The 18,875-nt window shown below is 43.5% G+C and overlaps 1 protein-coding gene across 3 annotated transcripts; it reads right to left on the reverse strand.

Annotated features, from left to right (window-relative positions):
- Positions 1-3,338: 3,338 nt before the first annotated feature.
- LOC122929561 (zinc finger protein 568-like) lies at positions 3,339-18,161 on the reverse strand. Of its 3 annotated transcripts, none has more exons than XM_044283182.1 (7): positions 18,105-18,161; positions 13,246-13,384; positions 11,622-11,795; positions 11,467-11,536; positions 7,416-7,510; positions 7,168-7,282; positions 3,339-4,898 (listed from the first exon to the last, which is right to left on the reverse strand). In XM_044283182.1, exons 2-7 carry the CDS (start codon positions 13,324-13,326, stop codon positions 4,255-4,257), a joined length of 1,179 nt encoding a protein of 392 aa, XP_044139117.1. In that variant the 5' UTR covers positions 13,327-13,384; positions 18,105-18,161; the 3' UTR covers positions 3,339-4,254. The 3 variants fall into 3 exon arrangements, with proteins under 3 accessions (XP_044139117.1, XP_044139116.1, XP_044139118.1); XM_044283181.1 differs by lacking the exon at positions 18,105-18,161 and adding an exon at positions 15,966-16,074; XM_044283183.1 differs by lacking the exon at positions 18,105-18,161 and having other exon boundaries at positions 11,622-11,813; positions 13,246-13,374.
- Positions 18,162-18,875: the final 714 nt, after the last annotated feature.

The following is an 18,875-nucleotide window of genomic DNA, read 5'->3' on the forward strand; positions in this document are numbered from 1 at the left end:
GCATGTTAAGCATGCCACTGTTCAAGAGTTAGTAGTTATGCCCCTGCCGATGGGTTGTGTGTGGTATTGCTGCTCGGCTCATCGGAGTGAATAGAGCTGAACTGCAATACCACACACAACCTGTGGACAGGGGTGGTGCTGTATTTAGAAAGACAGCCAGCAGCCATGTTTTTCTAATCCTGAACAACCCCTTAAGGCTACTTTCACACTTGCGTTCAGAGCGGATCCGCTCATATAATGCAGACGATGGGATCCGTTCAGAAAGGATCCGTCTGCATTATATTGTAGAAAAAATTATAAGTGTGAAAGTAGCTTCAGACGGATCCGTCCAGACTTTACATTGAAAGTCAATGGGGGACGGATCCGCTTGAAGATTGAGCCATATAGTGTCAAATTCAAACGGATCCGTCCCCATTGACTTCCATTGTAAGTCTGGACGGATCAGTTTGCCTCTGCACGGCCAGGTGGACACCCGAACGCTGCAAGCAGCGTTCAGGTGTCCGCCTGCTGAGCAGAGCGGAGACCAAACGCCGCCAGACTGATGCATTCTGAGCGGATCCGCGTCCACTCAGAATGCATTAGGGCAGTACGGATCCATTCGGGGCCGCTTGTGAGAGCCTTTAAACGGAACTCACAAGCGGAGCCCCAAACGCAAGTGTGAAAGTAGCCTTAAGGGCATTCCATCATGAAGCATTTAGGTGATATAAAAATGTGCTTAGTGTTAAAGACTATGGGGGAGATTTATCAAATTGGTGTAAAGGAAAATTGACTTAGTTGCTAATAGCAACCAATCAGATTCCACCTTTCATTTTTCAAAGGAGCTCTGAAAAAAATCAAAGATGAAAACTGATTGATTGCTATAAGCAATTAAGTCAATTTTCCTTTACACCAGTTTTGATAAACTTCTCCCTATGGATACTTTTTTTTTTTTTTTTTTTGGGGGGGGGGGGGGAGGCAATTTTTTAATCATTGCAGACATCTGTCCTTTTAATAAATTAGGCGCATTTCACGCCAGTGCAGGGAGATCAGGATCTGCATGTGGGTAATCTCCCCCTATGTGTTTTATTTATCACCAATTTTATACACAATACTTGTCCCTGGTGCCACATAAGTGACATGGTCCATTTTCCCCCCAGTTGTGGAGTTTCCGATGGTCCATGTGTAAAGCATTTATACAGTCTGAACATGCAAAGCGTTTTAACCCCATGTGAAATTTCTTCAAAGTAGAATTCTGGGTAAAGCATTTCCTGCACTCAAGACAATGAAAAGGTTTCTCTGCGTGTGAAATTGTGTTCAATTAGCTCACCGTGTGAAGCCTTTGTTGATTTTCTTCACTTTTGGTGCATTTTTTTGGCCAGATGTGTTTTGTTTTTACTAAAAAATCAGCATGCTCGAGGTATAACCCCTCAGGCTACTCTACAGCCGAGGTCCTCAACCACTAAGCTGGGAATCATCTGGTACTGGTCTGCGGGTAGTTGAATGGCAGGGATGGGAACTATTGGCTTCTGTGCCCCGCTGTTTTGCCTCATAGGCGGAAGGCTGCCAGGCCTGTGGCCTATGAGGCAGTGCCACGGTGCAGAATGGTCGCAGGCAGTGTGACAATGTAATCATGCCACCAGACACCTGGTGCAGGAGGTCGCAATGACTTTGGCAACTGCCTATGGTGTGACACAGGCAGCCAGGGCAGCAAGCTGAAAGAGGCCTGCTTTGCTGATAGCTGGGGGCACTATATATAAAGAGGCCAGTACTGGAGGGGTACTATATGAAAAGAGGGCGTTACTGGGGGAGGAGCATTATATGTGAAGAGGGCACTACGGGGGGGCTTTATAAATGTGAAGAGGGCACTACTGGGGGGTTCGTTATATGTGAAGAGGGCACTACTGGGGGGTTCGTTATATGTGAAGAGGGCACTACTAGGGGGCTTTATAAATGTTAAGAGGGCACTACTAGGGGGGTCATATGTGAAGAGGGCACTACTGGGGGGGCTTTATAAATGTGAAGAGTGCACTACTGGGGGGGGGGGTCATTATATGTGAAGAGGGCACTACTGGGGGGCATTATAAATATGAAGCGTGCACTACTGGGGGGTTATTATATGTGAAGAGGGCACTACTGGGGGGGTCATTATATGTGAAGAGGGCACTACTAGGGGGGCTTTATAAATGTGAAGCGTGCACTACTGGGGGGTTATTATATGTGAAGAGGGCACTACTAGGGGGGCTTTAAAAAATGTGAAGCGTGCACTACTGGGGGGTTATTATATGTGAAGAGGGCACTACTGGGGGGCTTTATAAATGTGAAGCGTGCACTACTGGGGGGTTATTATATGTGAAGAGGGCACTACTGGGGGGCTTTAAAAATGTGAAGAGGGCACTACTGGTGGGACATTATATGTGAAGAGGAAAATACTGGGGAAGGAATGAGGTAAAAAAAAAAGGGAAGAGAATGACTCCAGTCAGAGGATACATCACATGTATGTCACTGAGTGGGAAATGACCTACATGGGTAAGGTCATGGTGGAGCAGTATTATTTGGCCTTTATATAGTGTTGGCCGCTGATTATGTAATATGCACTTTACAGTGTTTTGTTATGTGCGTGATTACCCCCAACCACACCAGCCCCCCTCCCCCATTTGTGGGAAAATTGTCTTGCATGAAACTAGTCTGTGGTTTAAAAACAAAAGCCAGGGACCACTGCTGTACATGATTAGAAAAAAGCCTAAAAATACATAATGTATGAATAAAAAGATGCCACTCAAGAAACTCTTAAAGTTCATGCCATTTTTTACAAGCCCCCAAAAAAGACAAGATGTGTGTAAAAGGAAGGATCTTTGGATAAACTCCATCTTCATGGGCTAAAGTCTTGTTTTCGCTGCATAATACGTATTTTCCCCCAAATGGTAGTGCGTCTTATAGAGCCAGTATTAGTGAGCTCTTCCATTATGGAAGCGCTCATTAGTGCACAGTAGGACCAGGAAGCAGTGAACAAAGTGCTCCTAGTTCTTACTGTACTCACCACTCCTGGTCTTCTAAAGACCCACGCTGCACTGTCCTGACGTAGTACGTGCACTATGATCTGATGCTGTGCGACATCAGGCCACAGTGCAGTGAGGCTCCCGGAGAAGACTAGAGAGCGTGGATGTGGGAATAGCCACTGGATCCGGAGATGGAGAGGCAAGTTCATTTATTTATTTTATATTTGGTAGGGGTCTGATCTGAGGTCTAATGAAGAATGGGGTCTGATGAAAAATATGTTTTTTTCCCCTCTAAATCCTAGGTGCATCTTATGGTCAGGTGCATCGGAAAATATGGTATATATGAAAGAATCAAGCTTTAGTTGTAGACATAAAAAGACTTTAATAAATTAATACATTAAACACTGTGTAAAAAATGTCCATTGAAATTACAGAGTTGAAACACGTCCCTGTAAAAATATTGCAACCTTTTAGAAAAATGTCCTCTTATAAAATGGTGAACATTAAAGACCATCTGTCAGCAGATCTGTACCTATGACACTGGCTCCGCTCAGCCTGTATCTTGAGGATTACGAACCCATTCAAGTCAATGGGCCCGCATCTGTGATTCACACGGCTGGTGCCCATATATTGCGGAAAGGCTTACGGTCGTGTGAATGGACCGTTACTGTATTATATTTGGGGTCTTCGAAAAAGTCTCTTCAACTATTATGATTTGACTGATCAAGTTGGCTGCAGGTCATAGATGTGCTTAGTGACCTCACACTAAAGGCTGAACACTGCATGTATGTGACTGGTCAAAACGGTGCCTGAACAATTCTACAAGCTCATAGACTAATAGACTCATTCAGAGACAGTCTCCCTGGACTCCTCAAACTTACTTGAAATATGTGCTAAAAAAGGAACACTAAAAGATGAGAGATATCATATAACTGAACACTCACAACAGAGTGCATCACTACAACACTGACTATAACTAGAACAAAATACCCTTTAATAAAAATTCCAGCGATTCCAATAGCACAGTAGTAAAAAGTAGCAAAATAACTATCTAGGACGTCTGCAGTGATGCAGGTCTCCAACTACACCGAAACCACGTATTGGCAGGGGTCAGGTATTTTCTGACTACCTAGCAGATCTGGTAGATCTATTCCAGCATCCTGCTGTTACTCCAGCACTCTAGGGCTTCAGACATGGTTTAATACTATTATCTCATGTGTTTTTTTTAGATAGTACTTTACTGTTTTATGAAACATTTTTTCAAGTCCATGAAAAACCTTCAGTCGAACAAATGCAAATGTCCAAGCGGCAATTTCTCTCTCTCCCGCATATGATGAATTTTCTGGTGTCTAGTAAGAGACTGTCTATCTATATAACACTTTCCACAATCCAAACATGAAAAGGGTTTCTCACCCAAGTGGAATCTCCGATGTCTTATGAGAGCAGATATCTGGGTAAAACATTTACCGCACTCAGGACAAGGAAATGGCTTCTCTCCAGTGTGGATTCTCTGATGTTTTACCAGATCGGCTTTACGCGCAAAACTTTTCCCGCATTCAGAGCAGAGGAACGGTTTCTCACCTGTGTGGATTTTCTGGTGCTGTATAAGGTTTGATTTCTTTTTGAAACACTTCCCACAGTTAAAACACAGATAGGACTTCTCCATATGAGTCCTCTGGTGTATCAATAGTGCCTCTTGCTGGTGGAAGCATTTTCCACAGACCACACAGGTGAAAACTTTGTCACTGTGAGCTGTACCACATGGAGGAAAAGTGGATTTTTCAGGAGCAATTTCTCCATCAAACGAAATCTCATTATTGATATTGACCTCCTGAAGACAGTTTTCTTCTGGGGAATTCTCCAAGTCTTTGTTATCCTCCAATTCCCAATCTGGAGAGGAATTCCGGATGTTGTGGGCATTGGCTGGGGAAAGAAATATAGCAGTGCTAATTCAAAAGCTGCAAATTCATAAAAGAATATTCCCCTATGGTACAGCAGCGCAGTCCTATTCAGGTGAATGGTAGCAGTGCTGCAGTAACCATGTGTTGTTCCTATGCCAGAACTAGTGGAAAACAGACCTGAGGAGAAGTCATCAATACTTAAACGGGTTTTCCCAGATTTTTATACTGATAATCTATCTTCATGATAGGTCATCAATATATGGTCAGTGAGTGTTCGACACCCCCCGCCGGATCAGCTGTTTGAGAAGGCACCGGTGATCCTTGGAGCGCCGCAGCGTTCTCGCATCTCACCAAACACAGCGCCATACATTGTGTAACGGCTGTGCTTGGTATCGCGCTCAGCCCCATTCACCTGAATGGAGCTGAGCTGCGTCTGAGCCACGTGACTCATGAACTTGTCGTCACTGGCTTTGGGAAAGCTGAGAGAAAGCCACGGCGCTCTCAGGAGCGCCACTGTCTCCTCAAACAGATGACCTAGCCTGCCAATAAATCAGTATAAAAATCTCGGAAAACCCCTTTAGTTCTTGGAAAAACTTTGTAATTATTTACCAATTGTAAGCATCACTTGCTTATGCTGTTGTCCGCAGATGTACTACAATCTATGTGGAACACTAGGCAAGATGCATAGCATAGTTACATCATTCAAGTTTAATATTTCTGGATGTTTTATGCATGAAATATCCTGGATTCCATTACTGTGAATACAATGTACATCTACAATAAAAAATTACAAAGCTTTCAGAAAACATTTGATATGTCATGGGGACCGGGTTCTAGGCTTATGAGGAGTAGGGCTCTATGATTATGAAGAGTGACTATGATACAGCAGGGTTCTATGAATATAAGGAATTAGGATTCTATGACGGAAATCCAACAAGCTCACTTAGAGTCTGTGGGGTGTGTCAGGTGCATGCAGCTGTTTCAGCACGTCCAGTATATTCGGAAATATTAGCCTCAATGTGAACCTAGCCTAAAAGTAGTCTTCAGGATCACTTAGCAATTTGCGTTATTCCAGACGACCAGTCTAGAGCCAATCAACAAAGAAAAAGGGGGTCAGTCAGCACATCCCAAAGCGCAGGGGCACGTTGCTATGGCTGAGAACAAGACTATTAAACAAAACATGCAATGCAACAGCTCACTGCAAACCAAATAAAGTACAAAATTGCATCATAATTGCAAATGCTACACTAATAAGTTAGAGATGCTTGGCAAATCGTTTTGTACAAAATTATTTGAGCCCGTCTGCCGCACGTCAAGGCGATCTCTAGTTAGACGGGTTCCTAACACTAAATTTTACCTGTTATGTGCCATGACGGCTATCATACAATTCAGAAAGTGCAGGTTCCACATGCATGCTGGATCCGCCTCAATTTCTGTCATTTTTGGTGCCAAAATGGCCTCCATTATATCCACGGAAAGCAGTTACCAGCATGCATTGCATGTTTTGTTTAATAGTCTTGTTCTCAGCCATAGGAACGTGCCCCTGCGCTTTGGGATGTGCTGACTGACCCCCTTTTTCTCTGCAGTTTGTGCTGGAGGTGTGGCTGCCTCCTCAGTCGTGCACTCCTGACCAGCTCGTCTGCCCCAGTGGCTGATTTTAATTAGTGTTAGTATTTAGCTTGGCCTGCTCCCCCTCACTCGCTGAAGCCATCTGGCACCAGGAGAGAGATAGTGTGTGGACTCTCATTGCAGTCTCTGGTGACCTTTTGGCGCCAGGGGTGGTGTGGAGTGGGCCCGGCATGCATGCTGGTAACTGCTTTCCGTGGATATAATGGAGGCCATTTTGGCACAAAAAAATGACAGAAATGCAGGCGGATCCAGCATGCATGTGGAACCTGCACTTTCTGAATTGTATGATAGCCGTCATGGCACATAACAGGTAAAATTTAGTGTTAGGAACCCGTCTAACTAGAGATCGCCTTGACGTGCGGCAGACGGGCTCAAACAATTTTGTACAAAACGATTTGCCAAGCATCTCTAACTTATTAGTGTAGCATTTGCAATTATGATGCAATTTTGTACTTTATTTGGTTTGCAGTGAGCTGTTGCATTGCATGTTTTGTTTAAGAGCCAATCAATGATCTGAATGAATCTAATGTGACTATGATGTGGACTGTAGCTTTATGAGACAACTGTGCCTTCTTATCTGATAAAGTATTGTATTTATTTGGAAAATAAAAGCATACAAAACAGGAAAACAATCTACAAATGACATGAGGTATTTTACTCACCTGCAGCGATATCTATGGGGATTTCCTCGTCCTTACACTGCATATCACCATTACCGTACAACTTGTCTTTGTGCCCGTCTACAACTTCAACTTTAATCCGAAACGATTCTTTATCCTGGTAAACCGGAGAAGTAAAGTGTCATATCAGGTACTCAAGTAGAATAAAATAGGAGTTTCTTCCCAAGCCATAACAGAGCAGGCTCACGCCAATATGAGGGCACTTGGTGACATTTTTTCATTTTATGTACCTTCTTGTCTTGTCGATCAATTTTCTCTTCTTCCATATATTTTGAATAGGGAGGACTAGAAGATCTTTGTAGTTTATTTCTTTCACCAAATCCATCTGTAGGGGACACACACAATGACTGAATACATTGTTTAATATGATCATATGATGGTTATCTACTTAACCCCTTAAGGACATGGCCATATTTGGCCTTAAGGAACAGGCCATTTTTTGCCAATCTGACCAGTGTCACTTTATGTGGTGATAACTTTAAAACGCTTTGACTTATCCAGGCCATTCCGAGATAGTTTTTTTCGTCACATATTGTACTTCATGATACTGGTAAAATGGAGTCAAATATATATATTTTTTATTTATAAAAAAAAATACCAAATTTACCCAAAATTTGTAAAAATTTGCAAATTTTTAAGTTTTAATTTCTCTACTTCTATAATACATAGTAATACCTACAAAAATAGTTATTACTTTACATTCCCCATATGTCTACTTCATGTTTGGATCATTTTGGGAATGGCATTTTATTTTTTGCCGATGTTACAAGGCTTAGAAGCAAATTTTGAAATTTTTCAGAAATTTTCAAAAACCCACTTTTTAAAGGACCAGTTTAGGTCTGAAGTCACTTTGTGAGGCTTACATAATAGAAACCACCCAAAAATGACTACAGCCCTCAAGGTATTCAAAACTGATTTTTACAAACTTTGTTAACCCTTTAGGTGTTCCACAAGAATTATTGGAAAATAGAGATACAATTTCAAAATTTGACTTTTTTGGCAGATTTTCCATTTTAATAATTTTATTCCAGTTACAAAGCAAAACAAAACTCAATATTTATGGCCCTGATTCTGTAGTTTACAGAAACACCCCATATGTGGTCGTAAACTACTATACGGATACACGGCAGGGCACAGAAGGAAAGGAATGCCATACGGTTTTTGGAAGGCAGATTTTTCTGGACTGGTTTTTGACACCATGTCCCATTTGAAGCTCCCCTGATGCACCCCTAGAGTAGAAACTCCAAAAAAGTGACCCCATTTTAGAAACTACAGGATAGGGTGTCAGTTTTGTTGGTACTAGTTTAGGGTACATATGATTTTTGGTTGCTCTATATTACACTTTTTGTGAGGCAAGGTAACAAGAAATAGATGTTTTGGCACCGTTTTTTTATTTTTTTATTTACAACATTCATCTGACAGGTTAGATCATGTGGTATTTTTATAGAGCAGGTTGTCACGGACGCGGTGATACCTAATATGTATACCATTTTTTTTATTTATGTAAGTTTTACACAATGATTTCATTTTTGAAACAAAAAAAAATTAGTATTTCCATAGTCTGAGAGCCATATTTTTTTTCAGTTTTTGGGCGATTATCTTGGGTAGGGTATGATTTTTGCGGGATGAGATGACTGTTTGATTGGCACTATTTTAGGGTGCGTATGACTTTTTGATCGCTTGCTATTACACTTTTTGTGATGTAAGGTGACAAAAAAATGGCTTTTTTTTCTATTTACACCGTTTTTTGTTTACGTATTCACCTGAGGGGTTAGGTCATGTGATATTTCTATAGAGCAGGTTATTAGGGACGCGGCGGTACCTAATATGTATACTTTTTTTTATTTATGTAAGTTTTACACAATAATATCATTTTTGAAACAAAAAAAAATCATGTTTTAGTGTCTCCATAGTCTGAGAGCCATAGTTTTTTCAGTTTTTGGGCGATTATCTTAGGTAGGGTCTCATTTTTTGCGGGATGAGATGACTATTTGATTGGCACTATTTTGGGGTGCATATGACTTTTTGATCGCTTGCTATTACACTTTTTGTGATGTAAGGTGACCGATTTTTTTTTACCACAGTTTTTATTTTTTATGGTGTTCATCTGAGGGGTTAGGTCATGTGATATGTTTATAGAGCCGGTCGATACGGAGACAGTGATACCTAATATGTATACTTTTTTTTATTTATGTAAGTTTTAAACAATAACTTTTTTTAAAACAAGAAAAAAACTGATGTTTTAGTGTCTCCATATTCTGAGTAATAGTTTTTTTATTTTTCGGGCGATTGTCTTAGGAAGGGGCTCATTTCTTGCAGGATGAGGTGACGGTTAGATTGGCACTATTTTGGTGGGCAGATGCCTTTTTGATCGCTTGCTGTTTGTTGTGATGTAAGGTGACAAAAAAATTGGGGTTAGGTTATGCGATATGTTTATAGAGCTGGTCGATATGGACGCGGCGATACCCAATATCTCTACTTTATTTTTTTCCCTATTTTTTACCAATTTTTTTTAAACTTTATTTGGGGGAAATGACGTTTTTGTATTTTTTTTTACTTGAAACTTTTAATTTTTGGGGGGGAAAACTTTATTTTTTGTCCCACTTTGGGACTTCAACTTTTGGGGGTCTGATCCCCTTTACAATGCATTCCAAGACTTCTGTATTGGAATGCATTGGCTGTATAAGTAATACAGTGTGTATTACTCATACAGCTTCCTGCTTGTGAGATCCAGGGGGCTGGATCTCATAGGCTCGTAACAGAAAGGCAGCACCGATGCCTAAGGAAGGCATCACGCTGCCTTCCATGCCATCGGGTTCCCCTTACAGCCGCACGGGGACCCGATAGCACCACCGACAGACCAACGCAACTCCCGTAAACGCCACAGGTCTGAATTGACATGCGGTTTGCGGCGATCACCAATCAATGATTTGAGCAGGCACCCAGTTCCGATCACCACCCGCCGCGTGGCGGTGATCAGAAATACGCATGACGTACCGGTACGTCATGTGTCCTTAAAGTATAACCGTCATATTATTTTTTGGGGAGTATTGGATTGTGGCGATTAATATCTCCTTGGTGGCCCTATTTCAACTTTTCACTGTGTATTCAATTACCCCTTAATTCCACAGTTTTGTTCCCTGTACTGCCTATTTTTACCTGTGCTTAAAATCAGGTTGCTATGCAGGGTCCGTCTATTCCAAGGACGGGTCTATTCCAAGGACGGAGGATGCAGAAGCAGGCAGCCTGCAAGGTCACATTCCTGACAGCCAGGGACTGTAAGTAAATGATTAAAGCCAGGTCCTCCCCAGCAGCTGATAACAGTGCCTGGGCTGTGTGCACTTCTCCCTGTCCCTGCGCTTGGCAGACGCTCCCTCACTCAGCAGAGCTGGAGAAGTAGAGTTGGAGCAGTGCAGACCAGGGAAGGGAGATCTGCCGTCTGCTCAGTGTATACATGAAAGCAACGTGTGGTAAGAGGACCCCTTTGTGCTGCAGGAGATTAACCCTTTAGGGGGAGGGCTGTGGTTACTGACACTTTTGGGGGGCTATTGTTACTGGCTAGTGAGGGCAGGCGGGATTAGCCTCAGGGTGAGGGAAGTGGCGGCCATCTTAACTGAATAGTGAGATTGCAGTTTTATGCAGACTGGTTGCTAAGGGCTGAATCTAGTTAAATATGGGGTAAGTCAGTCTAATAGTAACTGATTCTGGAATATCATTTTATTAGTAACTACATATATGAAAATTGAAATTAGGGTCTAAGTGTGACAGTTATCCTTTAAGTATCGGGACATCATGCCGTACCGGTACGTCATATGTCCCCAACAGGTTAAAGAGGACCTGTCACCGCTCCTGATATGTCTGTTTTAATATCTTCATGCATTCACCATGTAATAACAATTCTGGAGCCTCTATTCTTATGTCTCTATGTTGTGCCATTCCTTTATTATTTGCACTAGAAGTTATGAATGAATTGCTAGCAGTCTGCAGTAAGGGTACAGAGGGGGTAGTAACCAGTTGGGGGGGTGTCCCTGCACAGTCTAAAAAAAATGTCAGCACTGACTGGATAGAGTGAGTCCGTGCACCCCCCAACTGGTTACCACCCCTCTGTATCCTTACTGAAGGCTAATAGCAATTCATTCATAACTTCTAGTAGAAATCCATAATTGTTATTACAATGGGGATGCCTGTAGCTATTAAAACAGGCATGTCCTGAGAGGTGACAGGTCCTCTTTAACCTTTAAAACTACTTTTTCCTTTCCATTAAGTAAAGTCTCCTCTTACCTGGCTCATTATTCTCCATATTATCCTCGTACAGGATTTTGGGTTTCTCTAAATACTGCCCAGCAGGAACCTGGCACACATAATGATCCAGTCAACATCCAGACACGTCTCTTGGTGTTACGGTATAATGTTTCATCATTCTCAGCTATGCTCACCTCTCTGGTCAGCAGCTCCATGATCTTTTTAGTGAGTTCCAGAATCTTCTGCTCACTATCTTTCTCAAGTGCCAGTGATCGACTTGGAGGCATCTTCATCAGGTTCTGTGGCCTGGTCCATCTTCCTGATGCATGGTGAGACTCTCCAGACTTCTTCTTCACAACGGTGCAATCCTATAGATTTAGACAGAACTTGAACAGCAAATAGTACAGTTATCACAGCTGATATTGCCAAGAGTAGATCACTCATGTTGTGTTATATGGGACATGGCTGAGAGCCCCCCAAAGCAACAATAGTGTTATGGACAATGGTTGTGGAACCACCGTGCCAACAAAGCGGTTTGACATTGGGCTAAACCTGAGGGCATTGTCCTGGTTTTCACCCTTTAACCCCTATACATTGATCTGGACTTTGATGCAGGGGAGCCACCAGACTGCCACCTCTTGGAGTAGTCCCAGTGTAGTCAGCAGCTGACAAAACAGGTCAGAATCACAACTGCAAGGCACCAGAGGCTCAAGCAAGATCATAGACAGAACCAGATAAAGAACTGGCAGGACACACGTGAATCCAAGGCAAAACACAGACAAAACCAAACTGAGGACAAACAGGCAAAGAACAAATCCACGGAACAAACATTAGAATTTTATATTTTCTTCTTTTTCCTTTCATTTACACTTTTTAATAGTTCCCCTTGGGAACTTGAACAAGCAATTATTAGATTGCTGTTCCCATAGACCCAATGCATTAGCATTGGAGTCTAGGAGAATTTCACTGCGTTCCTATGGAGCCCTGCCATAGGCAGGGTTTTCATGGAACCCATCTGCGGCAGCCTCGGATCTTTCAGAAGAACCGAGACTGCCGCACAAAGCATCAGGCTCCACGTATCTCTGCTAGGGGGATCCGCTGCACCCCCGGGAGCACATGCGCCTGGGTTTTTAAGATTCCGGATGCCGTGGTCACATTTGACCACAGCATCTGAGCGGTTAAACGTGTGCGTTCAACGTTATTGTCAAACCAGCAGGCACCAGGCAAATATGGCGCCCGCTGCGCTTGCGAGCAGGCGCCATATTTAAATAACAAACTCCAAAAGGGGTTATAAGGATTTTCTGACCAAAAATAAATATTAAGCGGAGGCAGGGGGTGGGAGTAAAAATAAAATAAAAAAAAGGAGTCACTCACCTTAGGAGGTCCTGCCATTCTGGTGCTGCAGCTCTAGTCACCATTGTTTCCAGTCTTGGTGGACCGTAAGTGATGACATGCCATTCACGCTGATGTGCAGTCAATCACTAACCTCAGTGGTCATGTGTACAAGAATGCAAGAACTACAGGTCACCGAAGAGCTTTAAAAATCACGTGCTGGTCTTGCAGATGTGACCACTAAGACCAGTGATTGACAGAAGCGGTGATGTGAATGGGAACAGCACGTCATCACTTCTGGTCTAGTGGGGACAGGAAATGGGACGGGAGATGCGGCATGGTTTGGAGAGACCTTCACACCTAACACCTCTGCTTAATTTCAATTAAGATGTAATGCCCACAATTCATCACCACTCCAATCATATGTCTGTGTTATTGCCAGAAGGAGATTGAGATCATTTCACATATTTCCCCAAAATCCCTCACCTCTCCAGTGAGCAGGTAGATGATCTCCAGGGTGATATTTAATATACTCTCAGCCATGAGATTCTGGTCTTGGTCCATCATGAAGTATGTAAATTAATAAAGTCTTGTCTTTCCGGAAAAATGTAAGCGTAAGGTCCCACTACAAGTATAAATAATAACTGTGATAATATATTGCATACCGTGACATCAATACGATCAGCGACTGGTCACACAAAACACCAAGGGCTGTATTACACCTACAGACTATCTGACAGATATTCTGACCAAACATTGGTCAGACGGGCATTTACACACACAGATGTTTTGTAATACAGCAGGGATCATTAACTTCCTGCACTAGCACTGCTAAGAAACCCTCTTAAAGGGGTTGTCTCACTTCAGCAAATGGCCAGTGCTCTCCTGAGCCATCAACTCCCTGCTCCACCATGTGGAAAATACCGGGGGCCACAGCGGGCGAACGGAGCGGCGCCCAGGAATAATAGTAAGTGCACTTAGATCCCTGGGCGCCGCTCTATGCAGCCTGCTACTTAGTTCATATTTTTTGGACCCATGAAAGGTCCTTTTTAACTCATTTATACAAGTGTCGGCAGCGGTATCACAGACCCGGCACCCGGCCTCAATAACAGGGCATGCGATCTGCAGCAATTAACCCCTCAGATGTGGCACCTGAGGGGTTAATTGCAGTGTATCGCATACCCTGTTATTGAGACCAGGTGCCGGGTCTGTGATACCGCTGCCGACACCTGTATTAATATGTTTTAAATTCACTGGTGGCGAGGGGCCACAGCTCCTCCCCTTCTCCTCCCTGCTATCTCCCCATTGGTGGTAGTGGTGGTTGCATCACAGTGGAGAGGGAGGGACTCCCTCCTTCTCCACTGTGCTAGTGAAGAGAACGAAGGCTGCGCCATCTAGAGGCCTGGTGGGGTACCTCTATTCTCTTCAATATATTTATTAATGATCTTGTAGAAGGCTTGCATAGTAAAATATAAATTTTTGCAGATGACACTAAACTGTGTAAAGTAATTAACACTGAAGAGGACACTATACTGCTACAGAGGGATCTGGATAGACTGTAGGCTTGGGCAGATAAGTGGCAGATGAGGTTTAACACTGACAAATGTAAAGTTATGCACATGGGAAGGAATAATGCAAGTCACCCGTACATACTAAATGGTAAAACACTGAGTAACACCTGGGAATTTTACCCTAAGTTCACACCTGAGCGTTTTACAGCGCGTTCAAACGCGCTGTAAAACGCTCAACACGTGAAAACCAATGCTTCCCTATGGCCCTGGTTCACACTTGAGCGTTTTACGCCCGGCGCATAAACAAGTTCTTGAGCTTTTTTGGGGGCGTTTGTCGTGCGTTTTGGCCCATAGACTCATTGGACAACACTGCAGTCAATCACACAAACGCGCGTCAAACGCGCGTTTACTATTGCAAAAAACGTGCGACAAATACGCGCGTCTCAGAAACGCTCAGGTGTGAACCCAGGGTTAGTGAACAGCAAACTAAGCTGTAGAAACCATTGTCAGGCAGCTGCTGCCAAGGCCAATAAGATAATGGGTTGCATCAAAAGGGGCATAGATGCCCGTGATAAGAACATAGTCCTACCACTTTACAAGTCACTGGTCAGACCACACATGGAGTACTGTGTCCAGTTCTGGGCTCCTGTGAACAAGGCAGACATAGCAGAGCTGGAGAGGGTCCAGAGGAGGGCATCTAAAGTAATAACTGGAATGGGGCAATTACAGAACCCTGAAAGATTATCAAAATTAGGATTATTAATTTTAGAAAAAAGATAACTGAGGGGAGATCTAATAACTATGTATAAATAGATCTCTCCCATCATCTATTTATCCCCAGGACTGTAACTATGTTACTAAGTATGGGGGCACTAAGGCTACTTTCACACTTGCGGCAGTGTGAGCCGCCGGATCCGTCGATCTGCCGCTGACTGAAAGCATTTGTGAGACGGATCCGGATGCGGATCCGTCTCACAAATGTATTGCAAGGACGGATCCGTCTCTCCGCTTGTCATGCGGACAGACGGATCCGTCTTGTACATTTTTTCTCATTTTTACCGATCTGCGCATGCGCATGCCGGAACGACGGATCCGGCATTCCGGTATTCTGAGTGCCAGATCCGGCGCTAATACATTCCTATGGGAAAAAATGCCGGATCTGGCGTTCAGGCAAGTCTTCAGTTTTTTTCGCCGGAGAGAAAACCGTAGCATGCTGCGGTTTTCTCTTTTGCCTGATCAGTCAAAACGACTGAACTGAAGACATCCTGATGCAAACTGAACGGATTACTCTCCATTCAGAATGCATTGGGATAAAACTGATCAGTTCTTTTCCGGTATAGAGCCCCTGTGACGGAACTCTATGCCGGAAAAGAAAAACGCAAGTGTGAAAGTACCTTAGAGAGGGCAGCGGAGCAGTACTATTGTGAAGGGTCACTATGGGGGCATTCTGCTGTGTGTGGGGGGCCACTAAGCAGACTGGGTGGGATTGTGGAGGGGTGTATAGATAAGCAGTGGGCGGAATTAAAGGCGTGGCTGTGTCTAAAACGTTTGCAGGTGTTTACTAGCTGGGAGGTATAATAATAAATCTCCTTTCCTGCTCTCAGGCAGTGGAGGGGTTAATGTCACTAACAGCTCTTCTAGGGAGGTAGAAGGGGTTAACACTTCATACTACCGGCAGTCTGCACACACACTCACCCCAGCACCGCAGGCCTCTGTGCGGCGGACACACTGAGGTGGAGGGCTCCGGCTCACAGGCAGGTCAATGCTTCAGGCCTCGGCCAGTAGATACTAAACCCTAAAGGACCTTTGGTGATGTCATGACCATGTGATCAGTCACAGGTGTGGGAGGAGTCAGGCTCCGGGCTGCTGCCTAATAGATTCTCATTACACATTACACACAGCTCTGCACTGTATACCGTGTATTACACACACACAGCTCTGCACAGTGTACAGTGTATTACACACCAGCTCTGCACAGTATACAGTGTATTACACACAGCTCTGCACAGTATACAGTGTATTACACACACACAGCTCTGCACAGTATACAGTGTATTACACACCAGCTCTGCACAGTATACAGTGTATTACACACCAGCTCTGCACAGTATACAGTGTATTACACACACACAGCTCTGCACAGTATACAGTGTATTACACACCAGCTCTGCACAGTATACAGTGTATTATACACACAGCTCTGCACAGTATACAGTGTATTACACACGCAGCTCTGCACTGTATACAGTGTGTTACACACACAGCTCTGCTCTTTATACAGTGTATTACACACACAGCTCTGCACTGTATATAGTGTATTACACACAGCTCTGCACTGTATACCGTGTATTACACACACAGCTCTGCACTGTATACAGTGTTACACACACAGCTCTGCTCTTTATACAGTGTATTACACACTCAGCTCTGCACACAGTGTATTACACACACAGCTCTGCACTGTATACAGTGTATTACACAACAGCTCTGCACAGTATACAGTGTATTACACACCAGCTCTGCACAGTATACAGTGTATTACACACCAGCTCTGCACAGTATACAGTGTATTACACACCAGCTCTGCACTGTATACAGTGTATTACACACCAGCTCTGCACAGTATACAGTGTATTACACACCAGCTCTGCACTGTATACAGTGTATTACACACTCAGCTCTGCACACAGTGTATTACACACCAGCTCTGCACAGTATACAGTGTATTACACACCAGCTCTGCACAGTATACAGTGTATTACACACCAGCTCTGCACTGTATACAGTGTATTACACACCAGCTCTGCACAGTATACAGTGTATTACACACCAGCTCTGCACTGTATACAGTGTATTACACACACAGCTCTGCACAGTGTACAGTGTATTACACACACAGCTCTGCACTGTATACAGTGTATTACACACCAGCTCTGCACAGTATACAGTGTATTACACACCAGCTCTGCACTGTATACAGTGTATTACACACACAGCTCTGCACAGTGTACAGTGTATTACACACACAGCTCTGCACTGTATACAGTGTATTATACACACAGCTCTGCACTGTATACAGTGTATTACACACACAGCTCTGCACAGTATACAGTGTATTACACACACAGCTCTCCACTGCATACAGTGTATTACACACACAGCTCTGCACTGTATATAGTGTATAACATACGCAGCTCTGCACTGTATACAGTGTATTACACACGCAGCTCTGCTCTTTATACAGTGTATTACACACGCAGCTCTGCACTGTATACAGTGTGTTACACACACACAGCTCTGCTCTTTATACAGTGTATTACACACACAGCTCTGCACTGTATATAGTGTATTACACACACAGCTCTCCACTGCATACAGTGTATTACACACACAGCTCTGCACTGTATATAGTGTATAACATACGCAGCTCTGCACTGCATACAGTGTATTACACACACAGCTCTGCACTGTATACCGTGTATTACACACACAGCTCTGCACTGTATACAGTGTGTTACACACACAGCTCTGCTCTTTATACAGTGTATTACACACGCAGCTCTGCACTGTATACAGTGTATTACACTGCCTAAGATCAGCCTCCCATGCCATTTATGAGCCCCCATGCCATTTTTGAGCCAGAGGTGCCATTTGTGACCCCCAGTGCTATTTATTATGCCCCCAGTGCCATTTATTATGCCCCCAGTGCCTTTTATTATGCCCCAGTGCCATTTATTATGCCCCCAGTGCCATTTATTATGCCCCCAGTGCCATTTATTATGGCCCCAGTATAAGCCCCAGTGCCACAGCAAATAAAATAAAATAAACACTTACCTCTCCTGCTCCAGGACGTCACCGCTCCTCACCTTCAGCGCACTCTGTCTTCTTCCTGCTGTCGGCTGTGCTGTGACCCGGCGCGCACAGCGTCAGGTCACAGAGCACCCTCAGACTGTGCACAGCCTTCACAGCCGACAGCCGAGGACCAGGAAGTGGGGAGTACAGAGCGTTCACGGCTTCCCGGTCCTCCGGTACTAATGAGAGCTTCCAAAATGGAAGCGCTTCATTCATATTCGCCCCATAAGACGCAGGGGCATTTTTCCCTACTTTTGGGGGAAAAATGCATCTTATGGGGCGAAAAATACGGTAAACAATAAATTACATATCGCCACGCTCAAAAAAGTATGAACTTTTTAAAATATAAAAAAATCTTCTATGGGGTGAATGCCGTAACAGAAAAAAAAACATTTTTTAGTCACCATGTTCCTCCAAAAAATAGGATTGGACTGTTCGATTATGGGTCTGATGTTCCATAAAATGCGGAATGCACGCTGCTTTTTTGGTGTTTTTTTTTTTTTTTTTGCATGGTATCGAGTATCGCAATACTTTTTTATGGTATCGAAATCGAATCAGAATTTTGGTATCGCAACAACCCTGGTATACAGAGTATTACACACACAGCTCTGCACTGTATATTGCCCACTTTGATGCCCATTCGTGTGCCAGTCTTTTCTGTTTTCAGGCTGCTCATTCTCATAATTTAATGCCAAAACAGCGAAGAATGCAAATTATGGGGGAGATTTATCAAACTGGTGTAAATTAGAACTC

The sequence above is a fragment of the Bufo gargarizans genome, chromosome 2, assembly GCF_014858855.1.
Source record: "Bufo gargarizans isolate SCDJY-AF-19 chromosome 2, ASM1485885v1, whole genome shotgun sequence".
NCBI classification, from domain to species: Eukaryota; Metazoa; Chordata; class Amphibia; order Anura; family Bufonidae; genus Bufo; species Bufo gargarizans.